The sequence below is a fragment of the Octopus bimaculoides genome, chromosome 1 (genome assembly GCF_046866305.1).
Source record: "Octopus bimaculoides isolate indiv1 chromosome 1, ASM4686630v1, whole genome shotgun sequence".
NCBI classification, from domain to species: Eukaryota; Metazoa; Mollusca; class Cephalopoda; order Octopoda; family Octopodidae; genus Octopus; species Octopus bimaculoides.
The window spans coordinates 200,895,786-200,919,109 of NC_142928.1; the positions used below are offsets into that span (position 1 = coordinate 200,895,786).

Consider the following 23,324-nt stretch of genomic DNA (forward strand, 5'->3'; position numbering starts at 1 on the left):
AACAGACCAGCATCGGTTGTCAAGCAATGTTGGGAGGGTAAATACAGATACACAAACACACACACGCACACACACACATATATATATGATGGGCTTCTTTTTGGTTTCTGTCTACCAAATCCACTCACAAGACTTTGGTTGGCAAGAATTATGAGCCCACTGGACAAAATGCTTTTTGTGTCTTTATGTCCTGAGTTCAAATTCCAGTGAGGCTGACTTTGCCTTTCATTATTTCAGGTTAAATAAAATGAGTACCAGTTGAATGCTGGGGTCCATGTAATTGACTCACCCCATCCCCCAAAATTGCAGGTCTTGTGGCAAAATTTGAGCCCAATATCCTTTTTGGAAATAACTGAAAATATTCTTCAATGCGTCAAACAACTTTGATTGGTCTAACGAGATGGTTAGTGCTGCCCTCAATCATTGTAGGAATTTATGCTTTAATTTATATTAGTCTATATAAATTAACAAATGTGTATTAATTAACTTACATATAATTAATGTCTTTTATCTTTTACTTGTTTCAGTAATTCAACTGTGGCCATACTGGGGCACCATCTTGAAGAATTTCTTGTTGAACGAATTGACCCAAGGACATTTTTTTAAGCCTGGAGCTTATTTTATTGGTCTCTTTTGCTGAACAGCTAAGTTATGAAGATGTAAACAAACCAACACTAGTTGTCAAGTAGTGAATGGGGGGAACAAACAGTCACAAAGACACACACACATATATGTATATATTTAATGGGCTTCTTTCAGTTTCCCTCTACCAACTCCACTCACAAGGTTTCAGTCATCTCTAGGCTATAGTTGAAGGCATTTGCTCAAGGTGCCACCCAGTAGGGTGGTTGGGAAGCAAGCTTCTTTCCACATGGCCACAGATTTGTACCTGCATATTGATTAACATTAAACAAATATTTATCATAAATTATATAAAAAAAAAAGGTGATCGATTAAATCTTATCAGTAAATCTAAAGAACCATAAAATCTCGATTTTTAACTCAGCCATGAAACTTAGAATCAAAATTCATCACCTCCTAACTTTTTTCTTGATGAAGAGGAAATTAGAGAGTGACTTCAACCCTAAATTACTCCAGGTGAATACAGCAGAATACAGCCAGGTAAGAATGGAAGGTACTTACAGATTGAGCCAGGTGAAAACTATATCTTGTGATTTAACCGATTGGGAAACTTTTTTCACTTCTGCAAAAGCACTTTCACAAGTGTCTGATGGTTTCCAGAAGAAAATGCTTAATGGTTTTCCCAAACGGTGAATATAAGGCAGGATTTCTGGTGTCAGTTCACCCTAATGAAATTAAAAAAAAAAAAAAAAAAAAAAAGATGAAATGATTTGGCAAAACATTAATGTACAACTCGAGTGAAATATTTTGTCAGTATTGATTTTAAAATATTTTTATAAATCATTGTCAACAAATGTAAGAATGTTAAAAGATGGCCATGTCTCTGGGTAAAGAAGGGTCTCACACTGTGGTTGGCACCATTGCGACAGCTGACAATCAGAATTTGTTGCTGTTGGGGAGCCACTTAGGGTACTGTTGCTGATGTGGTTCTGCTTGGGATACATACACACACACACACACACGCACATCATGTATATATATATCATTTGTAAAAAATATAAATCCAAAAGATAAAACCGAGGATTTGTGCATGTGTTTGTGTGGGGGGGGTGCATGTGTGTGTGTGTGTGCATTTGTGTGTGTGTGTGTGCATTTGTGTGTGTGTGTGTGCATTTATGTGTGTGTGTGGTGTGTGCACGCGCATGTGTGTGTGTGTGTGTGTAAACCCATAGAACTTCTGGAGTTCGCAACTGATTTTCTCAATACTGAGGAACATACATTATTTATGTTCCAGAGATGGCTTTAGACTCTTAAAATTTTTCACATATTGAGTAATGAGGCCCCTAGGGAAGAAAACCCCCTTTTCTGGAGTATGGATGACTGCCCGCATGGTCTACGCACTGCTTCTGTTCAAACTGGAAAAAACCCCTACTGAAATGATAGAAGTAGGTTGTATTAAATGGATGGACCGATGTAAACTTCAGACTGCGTTGTCTAAGGGGTAGCAATATTAGCCTGTTCCCGTAGTACCAGAAGTAGCAATTTGTTGGAACAAAAACCGTTTCGAACACACTTTGTTTGTTATGAAAAATATGCTAAAATATGTTAAAACCTGAGCAAATATTCAACTAGTTTCTTCAGTATCCAATTCTTCCTTCTAAACACAGATGGAACTCATACAAATATTCTTCAGCTATTGATTGCAAACTGAAATATCACTTAACAGTGGTGTTTTCAAGTATTTCCTTGCCAATCCCACATGTTTACCACGTTGTTTCTTTCATGTAGATTTGTCTCATGGGGTGCTGTTGAGCACATCCACAAGCTTAATGTATCACATAGATATAGTTCCTATGTCTGCTGATTGTTCAGCATGGTAGCAGCAGCACCAACAGCCACAAAGGAGAGTATATCCACTGAGAGCCTTTTTGGTGCATTCAAAAATTACATACCCCCTCCCCCCACCTACTTTTCCATGACAAGGTTAGGGCCTGGAATCTCCCAAACAGATGCATGACATGTCAGTCGAATTCACCTTTCATTTACTCCACAAATGTTTTGTCGTCAATGCTACACTTCCCCATATCATTTTTCAACTACAATGTACTATGTATACAAAGTACACCATTTAAATCCCAGGCAACGCCGGGTATCTCTGTCTGCTGTCTGCTGTCTGCTGGGTGCAGCTGGCAAGCAGAAGAGCTGCACCAGATCCCAGTCTGATTTGACTCAGTCTCTGCAGTTGGATGCCCTTCTTAACACCAACCACTCTGAGAGTGTGTGTTGGGTGCTTTCAATGTGGCACTGCATGAGCCCAGTTTTGTGGCACTAGCACTGGATTCTTCCTGGCCAATCCTCGCCATCAGAGGAAAGGGCCTTAACACTTCTGTTACGAAGGTTTTCCTGAGTGCAGCAAAGCACCAGATATCTCAGTTATTATATATACATACATACATACATATATATATATATATATATATATATATATATATATATACATATATATACATGGTCTGATCAACAAGCATCCGAACTGTTGTCATAGTAACAAAGCTAAAGCAGATGGAGTGAAGCTGATGGGAACAGATTGACCTTGAATTCTGCTGAGATAGGAAGGGCATCCATCCAGTCATAGGACCCACTCAAGAACTATGACAATCCATTTAATTCACAACAACCTTGAAAGTGTGTGTAAAATGATGAAGAGGAGAAGGAGGTTGAGGAGGAGAAGGAGGTTGAGGAGGAGAAGGAGGTTGAGGAGGAGAAGGAGAAGGAGGTTGAGGGGGAGAAGGAGGTGGCAGTGGCAGTGGCAGCAGTGGTGGCCTCAGTGGAAGAGGAGTAGTAGTAGTAGTAGTAGTTCTAGATGAGTAGAACAAAGATGGGAATGTCACAGCTGGAACAGTCTTGATCCTGTACTTGCTTCATCAGAGCTGACATAGGGCTTAAACAACAACAATAGCAACAACAACAATCTGAGGATAGAGGACAAAACTGACCCAAAAAGAATGTGTTGATGAAATTTTATTAATTGTGTGTGTTTATTGACTCTGTAACCTGCCATTCAATAGGTGTATCCATCAACAAACAGTTGCTATGGCAACTGGTATAGAAATGAAACCCTACTTAAAAATAATGGTAGTACTGAAAAAAAAAGACAGAAGTTGTCAAAAATGACTGAGAATGAAGTTAAAAGAAATCAAAAGGACAAAATAATTCTGTTAGAGAAATGTAGAACTGTGCATAAGGCTTTGAAAATATCAAACAAAGTGTGAGAATATTTGCTATTCTTACAAATTTTTCAACTTTAGAAGTCTCAGCAAACTGTGACACTGTTTCTGGTGTTATTGGAGGAGAGAGGTAGGAAATGGGCTGCAAAAGATCACTCCATCTTATGGCCATAACAGAAGGAATATTCACTCCATTTTTCTTTGCACTAATAAAATAAGGGTTTAGAAAGAACAGGAGTTAAAATGGTAATATTTAGAAAACTAAACAAATTGGTACAAATTAATGAAATATTATCTACGGAGAAAAAACATATAACATATAAATTTGGTTAGTCTTACAGTACATAAATTATGTTAATGTTTCAATGCATAAATTATGTTAATAACGATTTTCATTTGTAAAAATGAGAACAAAAGCAACAAATTGGTAGAAGAAACTTGTCATCATTTGAATTGATTTCTAGTACATTGCTTGACCCAGGTCATATTTGAATTCGCAATAAAAAGGGAGATAACCAAATAGTGAAATATATAAGGGACATAACTCAATAATGAAAGCTATTTGGTCCAGTTATATTCTACTAATTCTGAGATTCTGCTACCTTAATATCATCATCATCATCATCATCGTTTAGCATCCGCTTTCCATGCTAGCATGGGTTGGACGATTTCACTGAGGACTGGTGAAACCAGATGGCTACACCAGGCTCCAATCTGTTCTGGCAGAGTTTCTACAGCTGGATACCCTTCCTAATGCCAACCACTCCGAGTGTGTAGTGGGTGCTTTTATGTGCCACCAGCACGAGGGCCAGTCTGGCAGTACTGGCAATGGCCACACTCAAATGGTGTTTTCTACATGCCACCTGCACAGGAGCCATTCCAGAGGCACTGGCAACGACCTCGCTCGAATGTTTTTTCACGTACCAGTAAGGCGACGCTGGTAATGATCACGCTCAAATGGTGCTATTTACGTGCTACCGGCACGAAAGCCAGGCAGCTGCTCTGGCAATGATCACACTTGGATGGTGCTGTTAGCGTTCCACTGGCACAGGTGCCAGTCATCGAATTTATATAAACACAATGAGGCCGGGCTCTTAAACAGGTTGCCTAACATACTAGAAAGAACAGTCAAAAAGTCCAAACCACAGTTTAGAGCAATTTCGAAGTGAATGAAGAATAAAAATATTTACTCTGTGTGTGTTTGTGTGTGTGTGTGTATGTGTGTGTGTGTGTGTGTGTGTGTGAGAGAGAGAGAGAGAGAGAGAAAGTGTGTGTGTGTATGTGTGTGTGTGTGTGTGTGTGTGTGTGTGAGAGAGAGAGAGAGAGAGAAAGTGTGTGTGTGTATGTGTGTGTGTGAGAGAGAGAGAGAGAAAGTGTGTGTTTGTGTGTGTTAGTGCACAGACATATACATTATTGGGGGTGAAATGACAGCAGTAAAATAAAGACCTGAAGATTTCCAATCATAAATCTATGGGGCAAGAAATTACATACAATTTTCTCGCAGCGTCTCCTGTCAGGAAAGTAAATAATGCCGTCCCTCTGTTTTCCTTTGCTGCTCTTGAAAAGTTTCTCAACTCTAAAAATTGAAGATTGAAAAAAAAAAAAGGAAAAAGATAATAAAGAATTGACAGTAAATATTTAAGAGTATTTAAACAGTTTAAAAACATTTGTAGATTCTAAGAGAATTTACCTAATCTAGCCTCTTCCCTATTTTCCCTACTCATTATTCCACAACCCGTTCCCCATCTCTCACCCTCCCATGCACTCTTGCAACCTCTACCCACCATATATCTACTTACCTCATACCTTAAGGGTCCACCCCTATTTTTATCTCTCTTTCCAGCTCCATCCTAGACATTCCCACCCACTCTTCTATGATGTCACTAGCCATGCAGCTCCTCTACAGCAACAACCCTGTTCTGTTCTGACCCTTCCTCACACACTTTAACCCCTCATCCCATACCATAAAGCTGCCTTAATCTCTACTGTAGCCCCAATAAATTAAACGAGATCTTAGTCTTGCTTATTACCTGGTAACCTAACTAGTGCTGGTGCCATAAAAAAGGAGCACCAAGTCCATTCTGTAAAGTGGCTGGCATTTGGAAAGGCATCCAGCCATAGAAATTATGCCAAAGTAGGTATTGCAGCATTGTGTAGTCTTCAGATCTGTCAGATCATCCAACCAATGCCACAAGATAGATTATGGAATATAACAACAACAACATCAAGAACAGTAACTTACCTTCAGAATCTTCAGAAAACAATCCAAGAAGGCAACGGGATGTAATGTTAGCTATACCCTGAAACTGACCACTTAGAAGACTGGGTATGTCTGCTTCTTTCAGGTGGACGGTTTCATTAAAATGGTGTCTGAAACATAAACAGCAAAAATAATGGTCAAATATAAATATCAAACATATTTATTAAATATAATCCAGGTGTAGAAATGTTGCCAGGTCAGATTGGAGCCTGGTGTGGCCTCTTGGCTTGCCAGTTCGCAGTCAAACCATCCAACCTATGCCAGCATGGAAAACGGACGTTAAACAATGATGATGATGATGATGATGGTGATGAATGATCAAACATTATGATCAGACATAAAGATTTGAAAGTTTCAAGTCAGAGATTTATTCCAAAATGGTTCTGAAATGAATGAAAACCTTGATCCAAAACAGCAACATCAAAGATTTGTCCAGACATTTGTAGATTCTCAGACTTTTCATGTTTTGCTATCAGTTCTATATATTAGTTTCAAATTTTGGCACAAAGACAGCAATTTGTGGGGAGGGGGTGGTTAGTCAATTACATCAACCCCAGTGTTCAGTTGGTACTTATTTTATCGACCCTGGAAGGCTAAAAAATCAAGTCAACCAAACAGAATTTGAACTCAGAACGTAAAGATGGATGAAATTTTGCTAAGTATTTTGTGCTAAAAATCCTGTCAGTTCACCAAAAAAATTAATTGATTTTAACCTTATTTTAACTATATTATTAATAAACCTATAAATGTTAGGAAGTTTACTCTAGTTTTAATTATTTTATGATAAATGAGTTTTATCAAAACAATTTTTTAAAATAACTATTGACGAAATTTTTTGTAGTACAATATGATAATATAATGTTTTATTTGTATCAGATCTGCATCTTCCACAGGTGAAACTTTGGGGTTCATTATTTGAGTTATGAGATTGATTTGGTTTTTATTGAATCTAAAACCAATGTAATTCGTGATGCCATCTGGGTCTTCATTGAATTTCAATTATTTGTAAGCATTGAAGAAGATAAAGGCTGTTGCCATGGCTTTCAAACGCAACTTTTACAACTGTGGACCGTTTGAACAGATTTGGGTGAAGTTAATCCTGATCTCAGAATTTCACACAGCTTCTTTTACTCTCTACACCAAAATGCCTTCGTCCTCAAAACTCTCCACAATGTTTGGCATAGTAATTTCAGGCATCCAATCAGCTGGCCCCACCCAGTCACAACTGGTTGAGGGTGGAGGCAGCTGTTTGTTTTGAATAGTTCTTGACAGTGTTTGTCTTTTATTGTAACAGCCTTGATGGTAGCAATCAGACAATTGACTGAAGGATAGAAAGCCTTTGTTTCTAGAGTACAGTAAGTGGGAGCAGATTCCATGGAGGGGCTTAGGGTACTTCACTTGCAATGTTTCTCCTGCAGTTACCATAGACCAAGCAGCATCAGGCAATAATAGGAGAAAATTTTCTCTTGGGTCTGCCACACTTCTTAGCAAATCATCTTTGATCTGAGCAATGACTCTGGTAGTTGGAGCTGATTTGGATGGCAAACATTCCATTAACATTTTTTGACGATTTTTAACTGAACTAATAAAAACATTAAACAATCTTTTTTTTGTCATCGATCTCACTTTCATCAACAATTAAAAATATTTCTTGATTAGCCAGGCAGTTCTTGCAATTTTCAACTGTGTTTGCATTCAGCACATCAACATATTTTCAGCACGGACATTGAGATGGCAGTGGTTTATTGATAGAATGAAAGAGACTTCTCAGACATGGATTAGTGAGTTCAATAAGACAATAACGAAAGAAATCCTCAATCAACTTCAAAAAGATCCAACAATGCAGGAAATGATTCAATTCAATTAATCTCTCTTTTACTTGTTTCAGTCGAGCAAATCACCCCCAGGACTTATTCTTTGTAAGCCTAGTACTTATTCTATTGGTCTCTTTTGCTGAACCACTAAGTCACGGGGATGTAAACACACCAGCATCAGTTGTCAAGCAATGTTGGGGAGACAAACACAGACACACAAACATACACACACACATACATATACACACACACACACACACACACATATATATATATATATACACACACACATATATACGACGGGCTTCTTTCAGTTTTCATCTACCAAATCCACTCACAAGGCTTTGGTTGGCCCGAGGCTATAGTAGAAGACACTTGCCCAAGGTGCCACGCAGTGGGACTGAACCCGGAGCCATGTGGTTGGTAAGCAAGCTACTTACCACACAGCCATAACCACAAAATTAAATGATACATAAAAATACATATTGAAATATTCTTTTCTACACAAGGCATAACGTCTGAAATATTATTGGGAAACAGGTAGCATACTGTACCTTCACACACAGGGAAAAGAATAGCAAGCAAAAGTGCTTACTTATGATGGTAAATTTGAAATTCCTGAATAACAGGTGCAAAGAATTAAAATTGTAAGGAGATACACTTACAATTGAATGGTAATAAATAATTCTAATCTTAAAGAGACCTGTTTCATGAATTGGGGAAAAAGGTGCAAATAATCAATATTAGCAGTTGGTATCAATCACCAATAACTAATATTGGTAAAAGCACTTTGAAGCCAGAAATTTGTCTCACAGGGAAACTACACAGCTTTTGTTTAGGCTTTTGCTTGCGTTCAAATGACTGGATACATACATGGGGTCAAATAATTTACAACATCACAGGGTAGGTCCAGCTGTAGGGTAAGGGTTAAAAATAGCTCCAAAAAGGCAGTCCTGGACAAAAACTAACAGAAATCTTTTGATCAAACTTCAGTTAATTAATAGAAATATTTATCAATGGATTTGTTTAGTTTTTTTTCTTTTTTGTGAAAGTTCATGTTTTTTTAATCTTATTTTAACTTTATTGTACTATTTTGATTTTATTCATTTTAAAAAGTGATTAATTAAGATAATTAATCATAAAAAGAAAGTTTTCTTTAGTTTAACCTTGAAATGAACATTTTTATGAATTTTAACTTTTTGGCAAAAATTGCTTTATTAAACCATACTAGCATGGACAATGGGTGCTAAATGATGATGATGATGATAATGATGATGATGATGGTGATGATGATGATGAGTGGTGGTGGTGGTGATGGTATATATCAATTAGCTATTTCTTATTAATATATTCTTTATTCATTATAAGTTGATGATTGTTGACTGATTTATAATAAACGATCCAAACTTTTAGGTTCTCCTACCTTATATTGTATTAATTAATTACAACCTATTTTGCTTTCTACTCAATTATATATTTATTAACTAATTAATTCACCTGAATAGTTTGCATTCACAAGGATTATCATGGTAGCCCTGTTTAATACCACCCCATCACCCTGGCTGCCTTCAGCTCTGGGTGGTATAGTATCCTCCACCCCACAATAAATACGACTGCCTCACTTTTTGCAGTTCACTTTAAAAAATACATTAATATTTTCTCAAAGTATTTAGACAAGATCTTCTGCCTCCATTTCCCTCCCACATTTAACCTGCAGATGCTGGGGTATCAGCCGCATCACCCCCTCACCAATCCAGTCAAGAGGCCCAGCACAGAACCAAGGTATTGCCTTCTATCTTTGTTAAATTTTAAAAAGAAAAGTGACTTCCTGTCTACATCAGGGTGAAATAATGAACCCTACTTCTAAATTATGAATTAAAATAACTTTTATCTTAAAATTTGGACTTTTCAAAATTTTACGATTCCAGAAAGTGAGCTTTTTTCCAAAATTTGAAACATTATGAAAAGGCAACACTTACAAATACAAGAAAGCCATAACGTCTGTTGCATGAAGAGCTCCTGTGTAATTGATAGCAGTCTTTGAGGTTGATAGGCCCTGTTTCTGACCAAATAGTTGCAGCGTAGGTGTGTGAATAATATGTTGCTTCTCACAGACATCTGTCCAGTCAAAGCAGTTAAAACGAGCAACCGAAAGATGCGGGTAGAATGAACCATATTTTTGCTTCCATTCCAGCAAATGTTGTAAAAGTGCTGAGTACACAGGGTTATCTGTTGAGAAAAGAATATCATGACTTGTGTCTGAAATTGTCTTAGCCTTTAGCCAAACATTTACAATAATTCCTTGACCAAAATATTTCTGATAGAGAATTAACCCTTTCGTTACTGTATTTCTGTTGAGATGCTCTGTGTTTCTTTCAATTAATTTAAAATATAACAAAGAATTTAATAAAATAACTACTACTACTACTACTACTACTACGACAGAACAAAACTCTAACATGATAACAATGGTAACGATTTTGATGACCAACCACACAAATGCCAGATATTTTTGCTGCCATAATGAGATGTAGATGAAAACACTTACATGGCAAATAGAAGATGACCAGTGTCAGCTGAGATGAATGTTCCAGATCTGCAAATGTTTGGTCTGTGAGGGTGGTCACTATATTGTCATATTCCACATCTCTGTTACTGTACACAACATTGGACACTTCGTCGTCATTGACAGAATCTGCGAAGAAATAAAAACTGATCCATCAAATTTTGTTATCAACAGAAGATCAATAAGTGAGTTGATTGTAGAATGGTGAATGAGCAGAACTGTTAGCATGTTTGGCAAAATGCTTAGCGGCATTGTGTCTGTCTTTACATTCTGAGTTCAAACTCTGCTGAGGTCGACTTTGCTTTACATCCTTTTCGAATCAATAAAATAGGCACCAATTGAACTCGGGGGGGGGGGGGGGGTCAACGTAATTTATTTATCCCTTCTTCCATAATTACAGGCCTTCTGCCAAAATTTGAAATCCCCAATTGTTATTAAGGTGGCAACCTGGCAGAATCTTTGGCACATTGGACAAAATGCCTCAGACCATTTCTTGGGGTTCTCTACATACTGAGTTCAAATATCACCAAGGTTGATTTTGCTTTTCATTCCTTTCAGGGGCAACAAAATAAATACCAGTTATGCACTAGGGTTCATGTGATCGAATAGCCCCTTTCTTCAAAATTTCAAGCCTTGTGCCTGTAGTAGAAAGGATTATCATTATTATTATTATTATTATTATTATTATTATTATTATTATTATTATTATTATTATTATCGGGTTGTCCAGAAAGTTTGTGCCGATTTATAGTAGCTTATCTTTCGACTTATTTTAGAACATGGTTGAGTCCATAAAATAGGATTGGACTACACCTCCATTTAGAGCACAGTTTAAGCTAACTTTTCGTGGAAGAAGGTTTATGTTCCTATAACCTGTGTTAATTCTGTAACCCTTTAAAATGGAAGATAAGAAAGTTCATTTTCGGCACTTGATGTTTTTCTTTTTCCGTAAAGAGAAAAATGCCTCACAAGCAACCAAAGAAATATGCGCAGTTTACGGTGATGTTTCTTTATCCGAAAGAACTGTACGGAAGTGGTTCGCAAGGTTCCGAGCTGGAGATTGTAGCCTTCTTAAAAATGAGCGATCAGGCAGACCATCCACTACAGATGATGACCAAATCAAGTCATTAATTGAGAATAACCCACATTGCACAACCCGAGAATTGGCAGAAAGCCTCAACCTATCAAAATCCATCGTTCATGAGCACCTGGTAAAGCTTGGGTACACAAATCGCTACGATGTTTGGGTACCACATGAGTTGAGGGAGAAGAACCTTTTGGAAAATCAGCACAAACTTTCCGGACAACCCAATATTATTATTACTATTTCTAGGCAGTGAGCTGGCAGAATCGTTAGCACATCAGGCAAAATGCTTCAATGCATTTCGTCTGTCTGTAGGTTCTGAGTTCAAATGCCACCAAGATCGACTTTGCCTTTCATCCTTTTGGGGTTAATAAATTAAGTACCAGTGATTGATGTAATCCCCTTATGGTGGTGGTGGTGGTGGTGGTGGTGGCGATAGCAACCCATATTACAACTCAAAATATTGTTCCATTTAATTCTCTTTGTTTTTCTAGAAAATCTTTGGTTGTTATTTCAACAGGTTTGAATCAACCTCAGAAAGAAGATTAACAGCAATCAACAACATGTGATATAAATAACAACAACAACAACATTAAGTTTAAAGATACGCACAAGCAAACTCTTCTAATGCCTCTTGTTCTTCAATTAAGGGTTCTTGTTTGACTACGGAACCGGCTACGTATCCTTGGAGGAAATTCATCAAAGACACTTTAGAAAAAGATGTGTCCATGAAAGTTTTTCCATTCTGTGAAAAAACAGAAAAGAAATAGAATCTATTTTAAAATTCAAATTTATCATAAAAATGCAACATTTATTTTTGAAGGAAATAAAACCGATCTTCATTTTCTCTTAAGTTCTTGGTGACTTTAAGGAAAAGGGTACAACGGGATGGCTGTGTGGTAAGAATTTGCTTCCTGATCGCATGATTCCAGGTTCAGACCCACTGCATGGCGCTTCTACTATATCCCCAGGCTAACCAAAGCCTTGTGAGTGAATTTGGTGGACAGAAACTGAAAGAAGACCATTGTGTATGTATGTATCATCATCATCATCCAGTGTTTTAAATCCAGGTTTTGTCCCCATTAATGGGGGGTGGCCAGATCTACCTCAATGCCATAGCAACCACCCTCACACCATCTCGCCATCTTGCCTGGTTTTGGGAGCCTTCCCTTCTCAAACCAACCCTCCCAATCTCCTCCTCCACCTGTCCCCTCCACGTTTTCCTTGGTCTACCTCACTTTCGCAGTCCATTTACCTAAAACTCTAGCACCCTCCTCAGAACATGTTCCTCATCCCTCCTCAACATGTACTCATACCACTGTATTCCATTCGCCCTGTATGTATGTCATTATTCAGTTTCATTTCAAGATTTCTTGCCAACAGAGAAAGAACCGGTTTCTAACCCAGATCCAAGGCTCCTTCATTGCAATTTCAACATCAACAACAAAGTATGTATGAACAGATTTGTATGTTTTGTTTTTTGTATGTATTCTCATGCATATAGTTATGGTGGTGGTGGTGGTGGTGGTGGTGGTGGTGGTGGTGGGTCAGAGGAGACAATAAAAAGACTATAGTAATACAGGTTACTGTTCCAGTGAGGTGTCAGGTCTCATTAACATGGTGCCACTTATAAAGCACTGGTGTTGGTGCCACATAAAAAGCAGCCAGTACATTCTGAAAAGTGGCTGGTGTTAAGAAGGGCATCTAGCAGTAGAAGCCATACCTAAACGGACAATGGAACTAGATGTGGAGCTTGGCCTTGCCAACTCCTGTCAAACCATCCAACCCATGCCAGCATGGAAAACAGACGTTAAACAATGATGATGATGTATCTTCTACTTTCACTTTTGCTCTTTAGCTACAATGGAGGTGCAATTATGAGCTGAGCCTAGAATATTGCCTCTTGCTAAATGACAAACCTTTGACAATTTCCCAGGTACAAAGCAGCCAAATAGAGAGCTGTCATGTGCTGCTCAATCTGCTAGAAATAGCAGTTCAAAGCCCTAAAATCCCACCCAACAGGTTTAGAAAAGAAAGGACACATTGGACAAAGACAAGATGGTCATGGCTGGAGTAGCATTTGATTCTAAGCCTGTCTTCTCAGTGATCAACGGAGCCTAGACATCAAACAGCAATAACAACTATGTATGATGTGAGTAATCATTTATAAAAAACAAATATCAAATTAGGGTCCAGTGCATGGCTAAGGAGTTTGCTTTCCAAGCATAGGGTTTTGGGTTCACTCTCATTGCACAACACCTTGGACAAGTATCTTCTATTTTTGGTCATTGGCTGACAAAAGATTTGTGAGATAAATTGGTACACAGAAACTGGATGGTGCTAAGTGTGTACGTGTGGGGGTGTGTGTGTGTGTTTGTGTGTATGTGTGTGTGTGTGTGTGTGTGTGTTTCTGTGTCTGTGTGTATCTGGGTGTGTGTGTGTGTGTGTGTGTATGGTGTGTGTGTGTGTGTGTGTGTGTGTGTGTGTGTGTGTGTGTCTATGTGTGCGTATGTATCTGTGTGTGCCTCTGTGTTTCTGTATCTATGTGTGCCTGCGTGTGTGTGTCTGTGTGTGTGTGTGTGTGTATGTGTGTGTGTGTGTGTGTGTGTGTGCATGTCAGTGTATATCTGTGTGGTTATATTTATGCTCCTCTGAGCATTACTCAGCCACAGGCAAGGACACCGCTGTCACTCCCCTATCAACAGGTCTGCCACTTTGAAAACTTGAGAAATATGAAGAGCTCCCTTACTTAAAAAACAAAGTAAGGGTTAGTGATAGGAAAAGCATCCAGTTGTAAAAAAATGCTTCAATGACATGTATTCATCTAACTCATGCCAGCATGAAAAATCAAATATAAAAACAACAAAACAAAGTGGGTTGGTGTCAATGCCTGAAACCAGTAAAAGAATTGGTTGGAGAACAGTAGAAATTCTGCAGGAATGAGCAATAATGTGGCAAAATCAATTCCTGGCTCTTTTTTTTTTTTATCTCCATTTTTCTTGTCCTTCTTTCATCGGTTTTTCCCTGACTTTTCACTACAACGCTTTGCTCCTTCCATATTTCTTTGATAACATTGTGAATGTTTCTTGTACCATTAAAGCGAAATATACTCTGACCCAAGCAAGAAGATAGTAACTTCAAATAAGCACCAACTCAGACCACAGTGACCTGTCCAACCCATATCAATATGAAAAGTGGACTTAATGATGATGGTGATGATGGTGGGTGGTGATGATAATGATGATGATGGTGATGATGGTGATGGTGATAATGATGGTGATGATGATGATGATGCAATAAATGACTTTTTCTTAAATAAGTCAAAATGAGTAAATGGCTATTATATCGATGGTACTTACTTGTCCAGCAAAAGAAATGGCTGCAGAAGGTGTCGTTTTTGTAAAGTAGAGGTAACTGTTAAGATGTTTGGAATCCCTAAAAACACAGAAACAACTGTTTAAGCAAAAAACAAATCAAGCAGAGGTTCTGAGTCTCAGACCACATTTCTCCCCTTCCATTCGTAAATTCCTATAATTCTTTAATCACATATTTTTTTTTTCTTTGACATTATATCTTCTACAGTGGTTAATTAATTAATGAAACAATTTGTGAAACTAATTATTTTTATTAATTACAATCAAATGGGAAAAAGAAATGTATCTTAAAACTTCCATTTGATTTAATGTTAGGAAAGTCTTTCTTGGGGCTGTGAAAGATAGATTTGGGTTTTGTGGTTTTCATAACAAAGTGGAATGATGCCGAAACACAAGCATTCTCTGATCCAATGATATCACTCTCAGCACCAAATAAAAAGTGTATTTACACAAGTCTATCTAGAGCGTGCTCTTCTGAGACTATTCCTGCAGTAAAGGGTCTTACCATATCCAAATTATGATGATTGATATTCACGTTGATTGTTCACAGTTCTACATCAATCACCCCCATCTTCCAGCTTCACACTAATCACCCCTACCATGTGGCCCCTCTACAGCAAAAAGTATGTGATTGCTCTAGCCCCTTAACTCATAATTTAGCCCTTCATTTCCGAGCAGTATAAAGCTGCCTCTCTCAAAATCATAGTCTTGTAAGATCCATGACAAGCTCACCAGTAGACACCAGGAAGAGGTTGGCATTAGGAGGGGCATCTAATTGCAAAAACCATACGGTTGGAACATTATGTAAATCTTGGACCCACTGGATCCTATCAAACCATTCAATTCATGCCAGCTAAACGAGGACCAAAGGACTCCTGCTTCCCCATCAACCAGTATACACACCCAACATATAATTTCCCTACAAAAGGAGTAATACTTACACGTCAACTAAAATAACAGCCACGACCCCTAAATACATTGTCACCACTGATTCGGCGATATTCTCCACATCAGCTTTATTTTCTTTTGAATGGAATAAATAGAGGCAATTTGAAACATTACATGGGACACTGGATTCATTTTCAGGGAGATAATACTGCAGAAGAAAGAGAAATAAGTCAAAGAATTATGTTAACCATTTTAATAAATAAAAGAACTAAGTAATTTATGAAAACAAAATTCTTTTTAATAAATTATATGTAAGAAAACAGAACACATAATATATAGGAAGAATTTTAAGAACAACTTTGATATATTGGAAATTGTCTACATGGTAAAAAACCAACCTCCTAAGCAGACTGAGTGCAGATATGAATAACATATGAGAACTGGTATTAAGGAAGGATAGGAAAATATTAGATTTATCAGCCCTCTTAACCACTATGCCCATGGGCATATGGCATAGTGGTTAAGAGTGCAGGCTACTAACCCCAAGTTTCTGAGTTCAATTCCAGGCAGTGACCTGAATAATAATAACATTGAAAAATACCTTAGGAATGAGAACCCAGGTTTGAAATTTCCCTAAGACACCTGATGAAGGCTGGAAGGTATATCAGCTGAAACTTTATGTTAACAGCAAACAGGATGAGGACAAATATCTGTCAAATGTAAATAATGTAAATAATTTCTCATCTCTTAAATATAGAACTGTATTAAAAAACAAAATGTTTGTATATTTTAGATAACATTTTCAGGGACATCTTTTCACAAGGTTTCATTTTAGTCTTTGGTTGGCAAGATTCTTGATGGGAAATTGTTTGTTAAAATAAATTTTGTTGTGTCTTGGGAGGGTCGTTATGCCAATAATATACACATACAAAGCTTTTATTTCACTTCCTTTATTATTAGTCAACGGTTAACCATTTAACCAATTAACTAATTGCTTATATGATTAAGCATTCAGTCAATCAATCAGCCAGCTGGATTGATCAGCAGAGTCGTTTCATCATCCCTGTTCAGGGCTTAATCCCTAGCCCCTCACTACTCCAGCGTCACACAAATGAAGCAGTGGGATGAGGGTGTGGCTTTACAGAAAAACGTCTGAAACAACAATTACCATTGGTGGAGGAAAGGAGGATGGAGTCTCAAGTGCACTCCAGGTGAGTCAAGTACACTTTAGAAGAGTCAAGTGAATCAAGATTATTCTAAGTGAGTCGAGTCAAATGTACTTTAGCTGAGTCAAGTACACTCTGAGTTAAGCCAAGGAGGGGAATCAAGGCAAGTATATTCCAGCTAAGTACATTATATGTGAATCAAGTTAAGTGGTACTCTAGGTGAGTCAAGTCTATATTTTGATGCCAAGTGATGTTTCAGTAGTGTCCTAATTAAAATTATTTGAAAAGGCATGAACATCACAACACCTCATCTCTCCTAAGACACTCGACAGGCCTCTTGAGAAGTCAAAGAGAAACTACTTGAATACGTGCTTAGACATTACAGTAGAATAAGAATATAGAAAAAGGGGTTTTAGTTTAAACCTTGAATAGAGCAGAAGCAGTCCGACTACAAAAGGTGAAATGAATTAATGAAGCTTGAAAACTATGATTATCTAAAGAAACCTAAATGTTTGCCACTTAGAAACTAATTTCTGAAATTCAGGGACAAAACAGAACCTTTACAGAATCAGGTTTCAACGGGTTATTTACTTTGGCTGAAAGGTACTTTTGCTCCCAGGACTCAAATTTCCCTTCACTTTAACATCAGACATCGACCTATACATCGCATAAATCAATGCTGTTGCCCTATAAACATTAATTAATCAAGCCACAGCCTGATTAATATACCTTAATCTACGAGTAAACTTATTCACTTTTCCATTGTCAAACTGTGTCCCAGACAAATTGCACTCATCCCTTATTACTCCTTCTAAAGTTACCCTCCTGAAATTCTCCCCTATTTACCCTTCACTTACTTGTTAACAATATGAATTTGTCCCAACACTTTCTATCCCTCCACACTTCACTCTAAGAAGACTTGGGAGGTTATTGGCAGCACCCTGTCCTCTGCAGATTAAATTATGAGAAAAAAACTACATACTTCACACCTGTTTTCAACATTCATTTAACAAAATCTCTACATTAAAACTGTCAAACTGTGTCCCAGACATTACTATTCCTTCTAAAGTTACCCTCCATATTTCACTTAGACATTGCTGAAAGAAACTCTTACAGTCACCCATAAATCCTCCAGACAGCTTAAGTAGTTAACAAGGCACTTGTTGTATACAGTGCTCAGGTGCAACACAACTTGAGGGAAAAGTCTAAAAGAAGGAGCAGAAAACAACCAAATAAGTGAAGTAAAGAAGGACAACAATGAAAGCTAAGATATACAGGTTTAAAAAGCGAACATTAAAAAATATATAAAGAGGAAAGGATGGATGGACATGTCAGGAGTGGTGTTGGGGAATTTTAAGAAGTATGGAGGTATCTGAAGCACTGACTCCCTTGTTATGTACTAAACTAAACTGTTGCTTCTTTCTCTCTCTCTCTCTCTCTCTCTTCTCATCACACACACACACACACACACACACGTACACACATGAAGGCACTTTCTCCCTTAGCGTCACATAACAAAAGACATTTCAACAGCTCTGGCGAAACATCCATCACTCTGTACTTACATGCTTGGGTCCGTTCACGAGTTTGATGGCCGAGGCAAGGGAAGCGAACGAAACGTTTCCCCGATAGAGGACAGTGGGACATGCACCAAATGGTTCTGTATCAGAGCTGTCTTTGCACAGGAAAAACCATATCATTGTGCTGTTATCTTTTGGATGTTGTCTATAAAAACAAAACAAATGTTATTATGAAGTTATTATAAAAGTATAAGTATTTAAGCCAGTCTGCTTCGCTGGACGTGCATGGTTGACAGAGTGAGAGTATCTCGAGAGAAAAGTTGGGCATAAGAGGAATCAGATGTGGTGTGCAAGAGAGATGACTGCGCTGGTGTGGTCATGTGATGTGTATAGAAGGGGACAGCCGTGTAAAGAAGTGCCGATCTCTAACTGTGGAAGGAACCTGTGATAAAGGTAGACCCAGGAAGACGTGGGACGAGGTGGTGAAGCATGACACTTGAACTTTGGGCCTCACAGAGGCAATGACTTGTGACCGAGAGCCTTGGCAATATGTTGTGCTTGAGAAGACCCGGAAAGCCAAGTGGAACCATAGCCATGGCTGATGCTGGTGTCATGTAACTGGCACCCATATTGGTGGCACGTAAAAAGCACCTTCATAGAGGCAAAGCGGCTGAGCTCCTTTTGAGTGTTGGGCTTTACAGAGGCAATGACCGAGACCTTTGGCATTATGTCATGCTTGAGAAGAAGACTCACCGAGCCATGCAAAATCCCAATCATGGCAGATACTGATATCACACGAATGGCACCTGTGCCAGTGGCACATTAAAGCACCCATTACACTCACAGAGTGGTTGGTGTTAGGAAGGACATCCAGCTGCAGAAAAACATGCCAGATCAGACTGGATGGAGTCTGGTGAAGCCTTCCAGCTTGTCTGCCATGGTCAAACCATCCAACCCATGCCAGCATGGACAACAGACATTAAATGATGGTGATGATAATATATATACAAACAAATGTATAAATATTTATATACACATATATTATTCTCAAACAAAAGTTTTATAGTTATTGGCTTTAAAGTTTTGGCCAGTTAAGCCACCATCAGACTGGTCGAAACTTCAAAGTCACAGTCAACAATTTTCTTGTTTATGAATAATAAATTTTTACTTTTCTAAGGTAGAGAGTAAACCCATCAGATTAATGTAAAATTGTTTTTATTAGAACTGAACATAACAACAAACATGAATATATATATATATATATATATATATATATATTCTTTATTCTTTTATTCTTTTACTTGTTTCAGTCATTTGACTACGGCCATGCTGGAGTACCACCTTTAGTTGAACAAATTGACCCCAGGACTTATTCTTTGTATGCCTAGAACTTATTCTATCGCTCTCTTTTGCAAAACCACTAAGTTATGAGGATGTAAACACACCAGTATCGGTTGTGAAGCAATGGTGGGGGGTACAAATACAGACACAAACAAACACACACACGCAGCAAACATATACACACACACTTGCGTACACATATGTGTATACATATATACGACGGGCTTCTTTCAGTTTCCGTCTACCAGATCCACTCACAAGGCTTTGGTCGGCCTGAGGCTATAGTAGAAGACACTTGCCCAAGGTGCCATGCAGTGGGACTGAACCCAGAACCATGTGGTTGGTAAGCAAGCTACTTACGACACAGCCACTCCTGCACCTAGGTATATATATAGTTGATAAAGGAAATGGAAGATGGATTAAGTATAAATCTTTATTCAGTATGACAATCCTTTCAACCCCTCCTGCATCTGTTCCCATAGGGGTAGGATATTTTGCATCAATCTGTGCAGGGCATGACACTTCAGGTGGAGGAAAATGCCCCATTAGATGTACTGAGATCATCTCCTTGGCATGTTGTTCTGGCTAGTTGTTGTATGCTGGTACACTTTACCAGTGAATAGGGCTGGCTATAGTTGAGCATGAATGTATAACATAAATTTATATCATAAATGACAGAGAATAAAATCTGTTGAAGAAAGTTTACATTAAGAAAGATGGCTATTCACTCTTTGCCATGAAGACATATATAGACCATGTCAAAGAGTGTATATGTATTTATATATATATATATATATGGGTGTGCACGAATGTTTTCACATACAATAATTGAGGATTTAGTTGAATTATGGTGAACGCAAATTCTTGCAAAAATGCCGGGCCAATGCAAGGGAGATAACAAGATATTTTTACAAGTCACCTCCCCTGATCTGTTATCTACATTCTACTAAAACCTTGTGGTTGTTTATTTGCATGCGTGCTTGTCTGTAATTTAATGCAGCTAAACTGATGCATAATGGAGAAATAATCACAAAGTAAGTGACCCCTGAAATGTGAATACAAACAGAATGAAACAAGTTTTGTGTAAATCAGACCATGGATTCCTGAGATATGCAGTTTTGGGGGTTTGTTTCCACAAATATAAGCAGTGAAACCTGGAGTTATTGCCCTTTACTGTGAACATCTTTATAAATAGTCAAACTCTGAAAGTAAGGTACCATTGAAATGTGAATACAAATGGAATAAAACAAATTTCGTGTAAATGGGTCCATGGTTTTCTGAGATACATGGTTTTCTCAGGTACCTTGAACTATTGGTGACCCAACAGGTCAGTGATAGCCTAATCTATTTTAAAACCTCCTCATATTTTCCCCTTCAAAAATGGAGATGAATACCAACATTCCCAAGTGAATCACTTGAATAATTGTACAGACCTTTTCTACACAAAACCATTGGTTGCTTTGTTAATCCACAATTAAAGAATATTCATCCACCAAATGCGGTGTTGAGCACTCACTCTCACTGTTTGATATTAGCATGTACACACACACACACACACACACGCACACACACGCAGCCACCCCTCACACACACACACATTAAATTATGTTTATCTGTAAAGACATAAAGCCTATAACATGGAATCAACTGGTGATATAACTGGTGACTATGACTTCACAAGTGTCTAAAACAGTCCGTGCAAACTGTGGTATATGCGTCTGCCTGTTTATGATGAGAGTCTATCTTTCTAAGCCTTAATAATTGCTGTTGACAAACCATTTCTGGTCGCATTAAATATTCAACAGTCTCTGTTGTTTACAGTTTACCATAAAACTATTAAAACTGAACACTTACTCCAAATCTGAAATTGTTCGTTGGGTGGTGGTCAGCATAAACTGGATCTGCTGCTTGTAAATATAAGCCAGTTCCAAAAGGACTCTGTGGACTGATAAATAAATAAACAGACTCAAAGAATTGAATAACAGAAGTAAAATATGGAAATTAGAGATAGAATGGAGGGTTGGTGCCGGTCTTAGAATGCATTGAGCTGTGCTTGACCATATTCTTAGGGAAATACATTCCTAATTCAACCCTGAAAAAATAATGAAGATTTTGCAGAATTCAAATGAGTGGGACAACAGTAGAGACGGGGGCAGCTTTATGTTAAGAGAGGAAGGGTTAAAGTGTAAGAAAAGGGTCCAGAATAGAAGAGGTTTGTTGCTGAAGAGGAACAACATGGTTGTTGACATTTTAGGAGGGAGAATTGGAGTGATTGGATGGAGATGGAAATTGATAAAGATATTAGGGACAAGGTGTGTGGGTAGAGCCTGAAGAGAATAGAAATGAGTGGTGGGGGGGGGCAGGAAAACAAGGATTTGGGCAGAGGGGAAAGGAAATAGATAGATAGAGAGAGAGAGAGCGAAAGAGAAACTATGGTACTCGACAGGGTGCGGTAACAAGTAATGTGAAGAGACATTCTCTGGTCCAGAGAATGGCTTTAAAATCTTTAGCATTTAAACAAATCATATCTGGCTCAAATATCCTATTTGTTTATGCTCCAGTTAGCTAGATCTGGCATGTCACACCTGCCCTACAATATCATTCTAAGAATAAATAATCAAGAAAACATGGAACGAGGTGGTAAAGCATGATCTTTGAACTTTGGGCCTCACAGAAGCAATGACTAGTGACTGAGACCTTTGGTGACATGCTGTGTTTGAGAAGAAGACCCATCAAGCCAAGTTAGATCATTGTCATGACCGATGCTGGTGCCAAGTAACTGGCAGTTGTGCTGGTGATATGTAAAAAGCACCTTTTGAATGTTGGGCCTCACAAAGGTAAATTGGTTGATGCCAGTGGCTCATGAAAAGCTCCTTTCAAGTGTTGGGACTCACAGAGGCAATGATCAAGACCTTTGGCATTATGCAGCACTTGAGAAGAAGACCCATCAAGCCAAGTAAAATCACAGTTGTGACAGATTCCAGTGTCACACAAATGGCACCTGCGCCAGCAGCATGTAAAAGCACCCATTACACTCTCAGAGTGGTTGGTGTTAGGAAGGGCATCCAGCCGTAGAAACCATGCCAAATTAGACTGGGGTCTAGTGTAGACTTTCAGCTTGCCAGCCCTGGTCAAACCATCCAACCCATGCCAGCATGGACAACGGATATTAAATGATGATGATCATCAAAATCTTAAGATAATGTAAGAATAATTCAACAGAATTTGACCAAAGAATACAAGCATTAATGGGTTAAATACTTATAAGAGAATTGGTTCTACCAAAGGCACCCCAGTGTCAGATGGTGTTGTTAGACTAGGGATTGGATAAAGTCTACTAGAGTTGCAACAATCCTTTCGACATGCTTCCATACACTTTTCTATTTATCTCGTTTCACTCAACTCTTGAATCTCTGACACAAAAGCAGAAGGTATTTGCTAAAGCTGCCTCAAAACAACATTAAACCTACTGTGATGAGAAATTGCTCACCTAAAACCCATA

The 23,324-nt window shown here is 38.2% G+C and overlaps 1 protein-coding gene across 1 annotated transcript in view; it reads right to left on the reverse strand.

Moving 5' to 3' along the window:
• The window catches only part of LOC106872754 (thioredoxin domain-containing protein 16), an 80,280-nt gene that overhangs the window by 37,239 nt on the left and 19,717 nt on the right, over positions 1-23,324 (reverse strand). The window contains exons 6-16 of the mRNA XM_089337521.1: positions 21,677-21,767; positions 18,527-18,686; positions 15,849-16,003; positions 14,893-14,968; positions 12,146-12,278; positions 10,432-10,578; positions 9,863-10,112; positions 6,052-6,179; positions 5,301-5,385; positions 3,874-4,015; positions 1,144-1,307 (exon numbers count right to left, since the gene is read on the reverse strand). Coding sequence (XP_089193647.1) covers positions 1,144-1,307; positions 3,874-4,015; positions 5,301-5,385; positions 6,052-6,179; positions 9,863-10,112; positions 10,432-10,578; positions 12,146-12,278; positions 14,893-14,968; positions 15,849-16,003; positions 18,527-18,686; positions 21,677-21,767 — 1,531 coding nt within the window. The remainder of the gene's footprint in view (positions 1-1,143; positions 1,308-3,873; positions 4,016-5,300; positions 5,386-6,051; positions 6,180-9,862; positions 10,113-10,431; positions 10,579-12,145; positions 12,279-14,892; positions 14,969-15,848; positions 16,004-18,526; positions 18,687-21,676; positions 21,768-23,324) is intronic.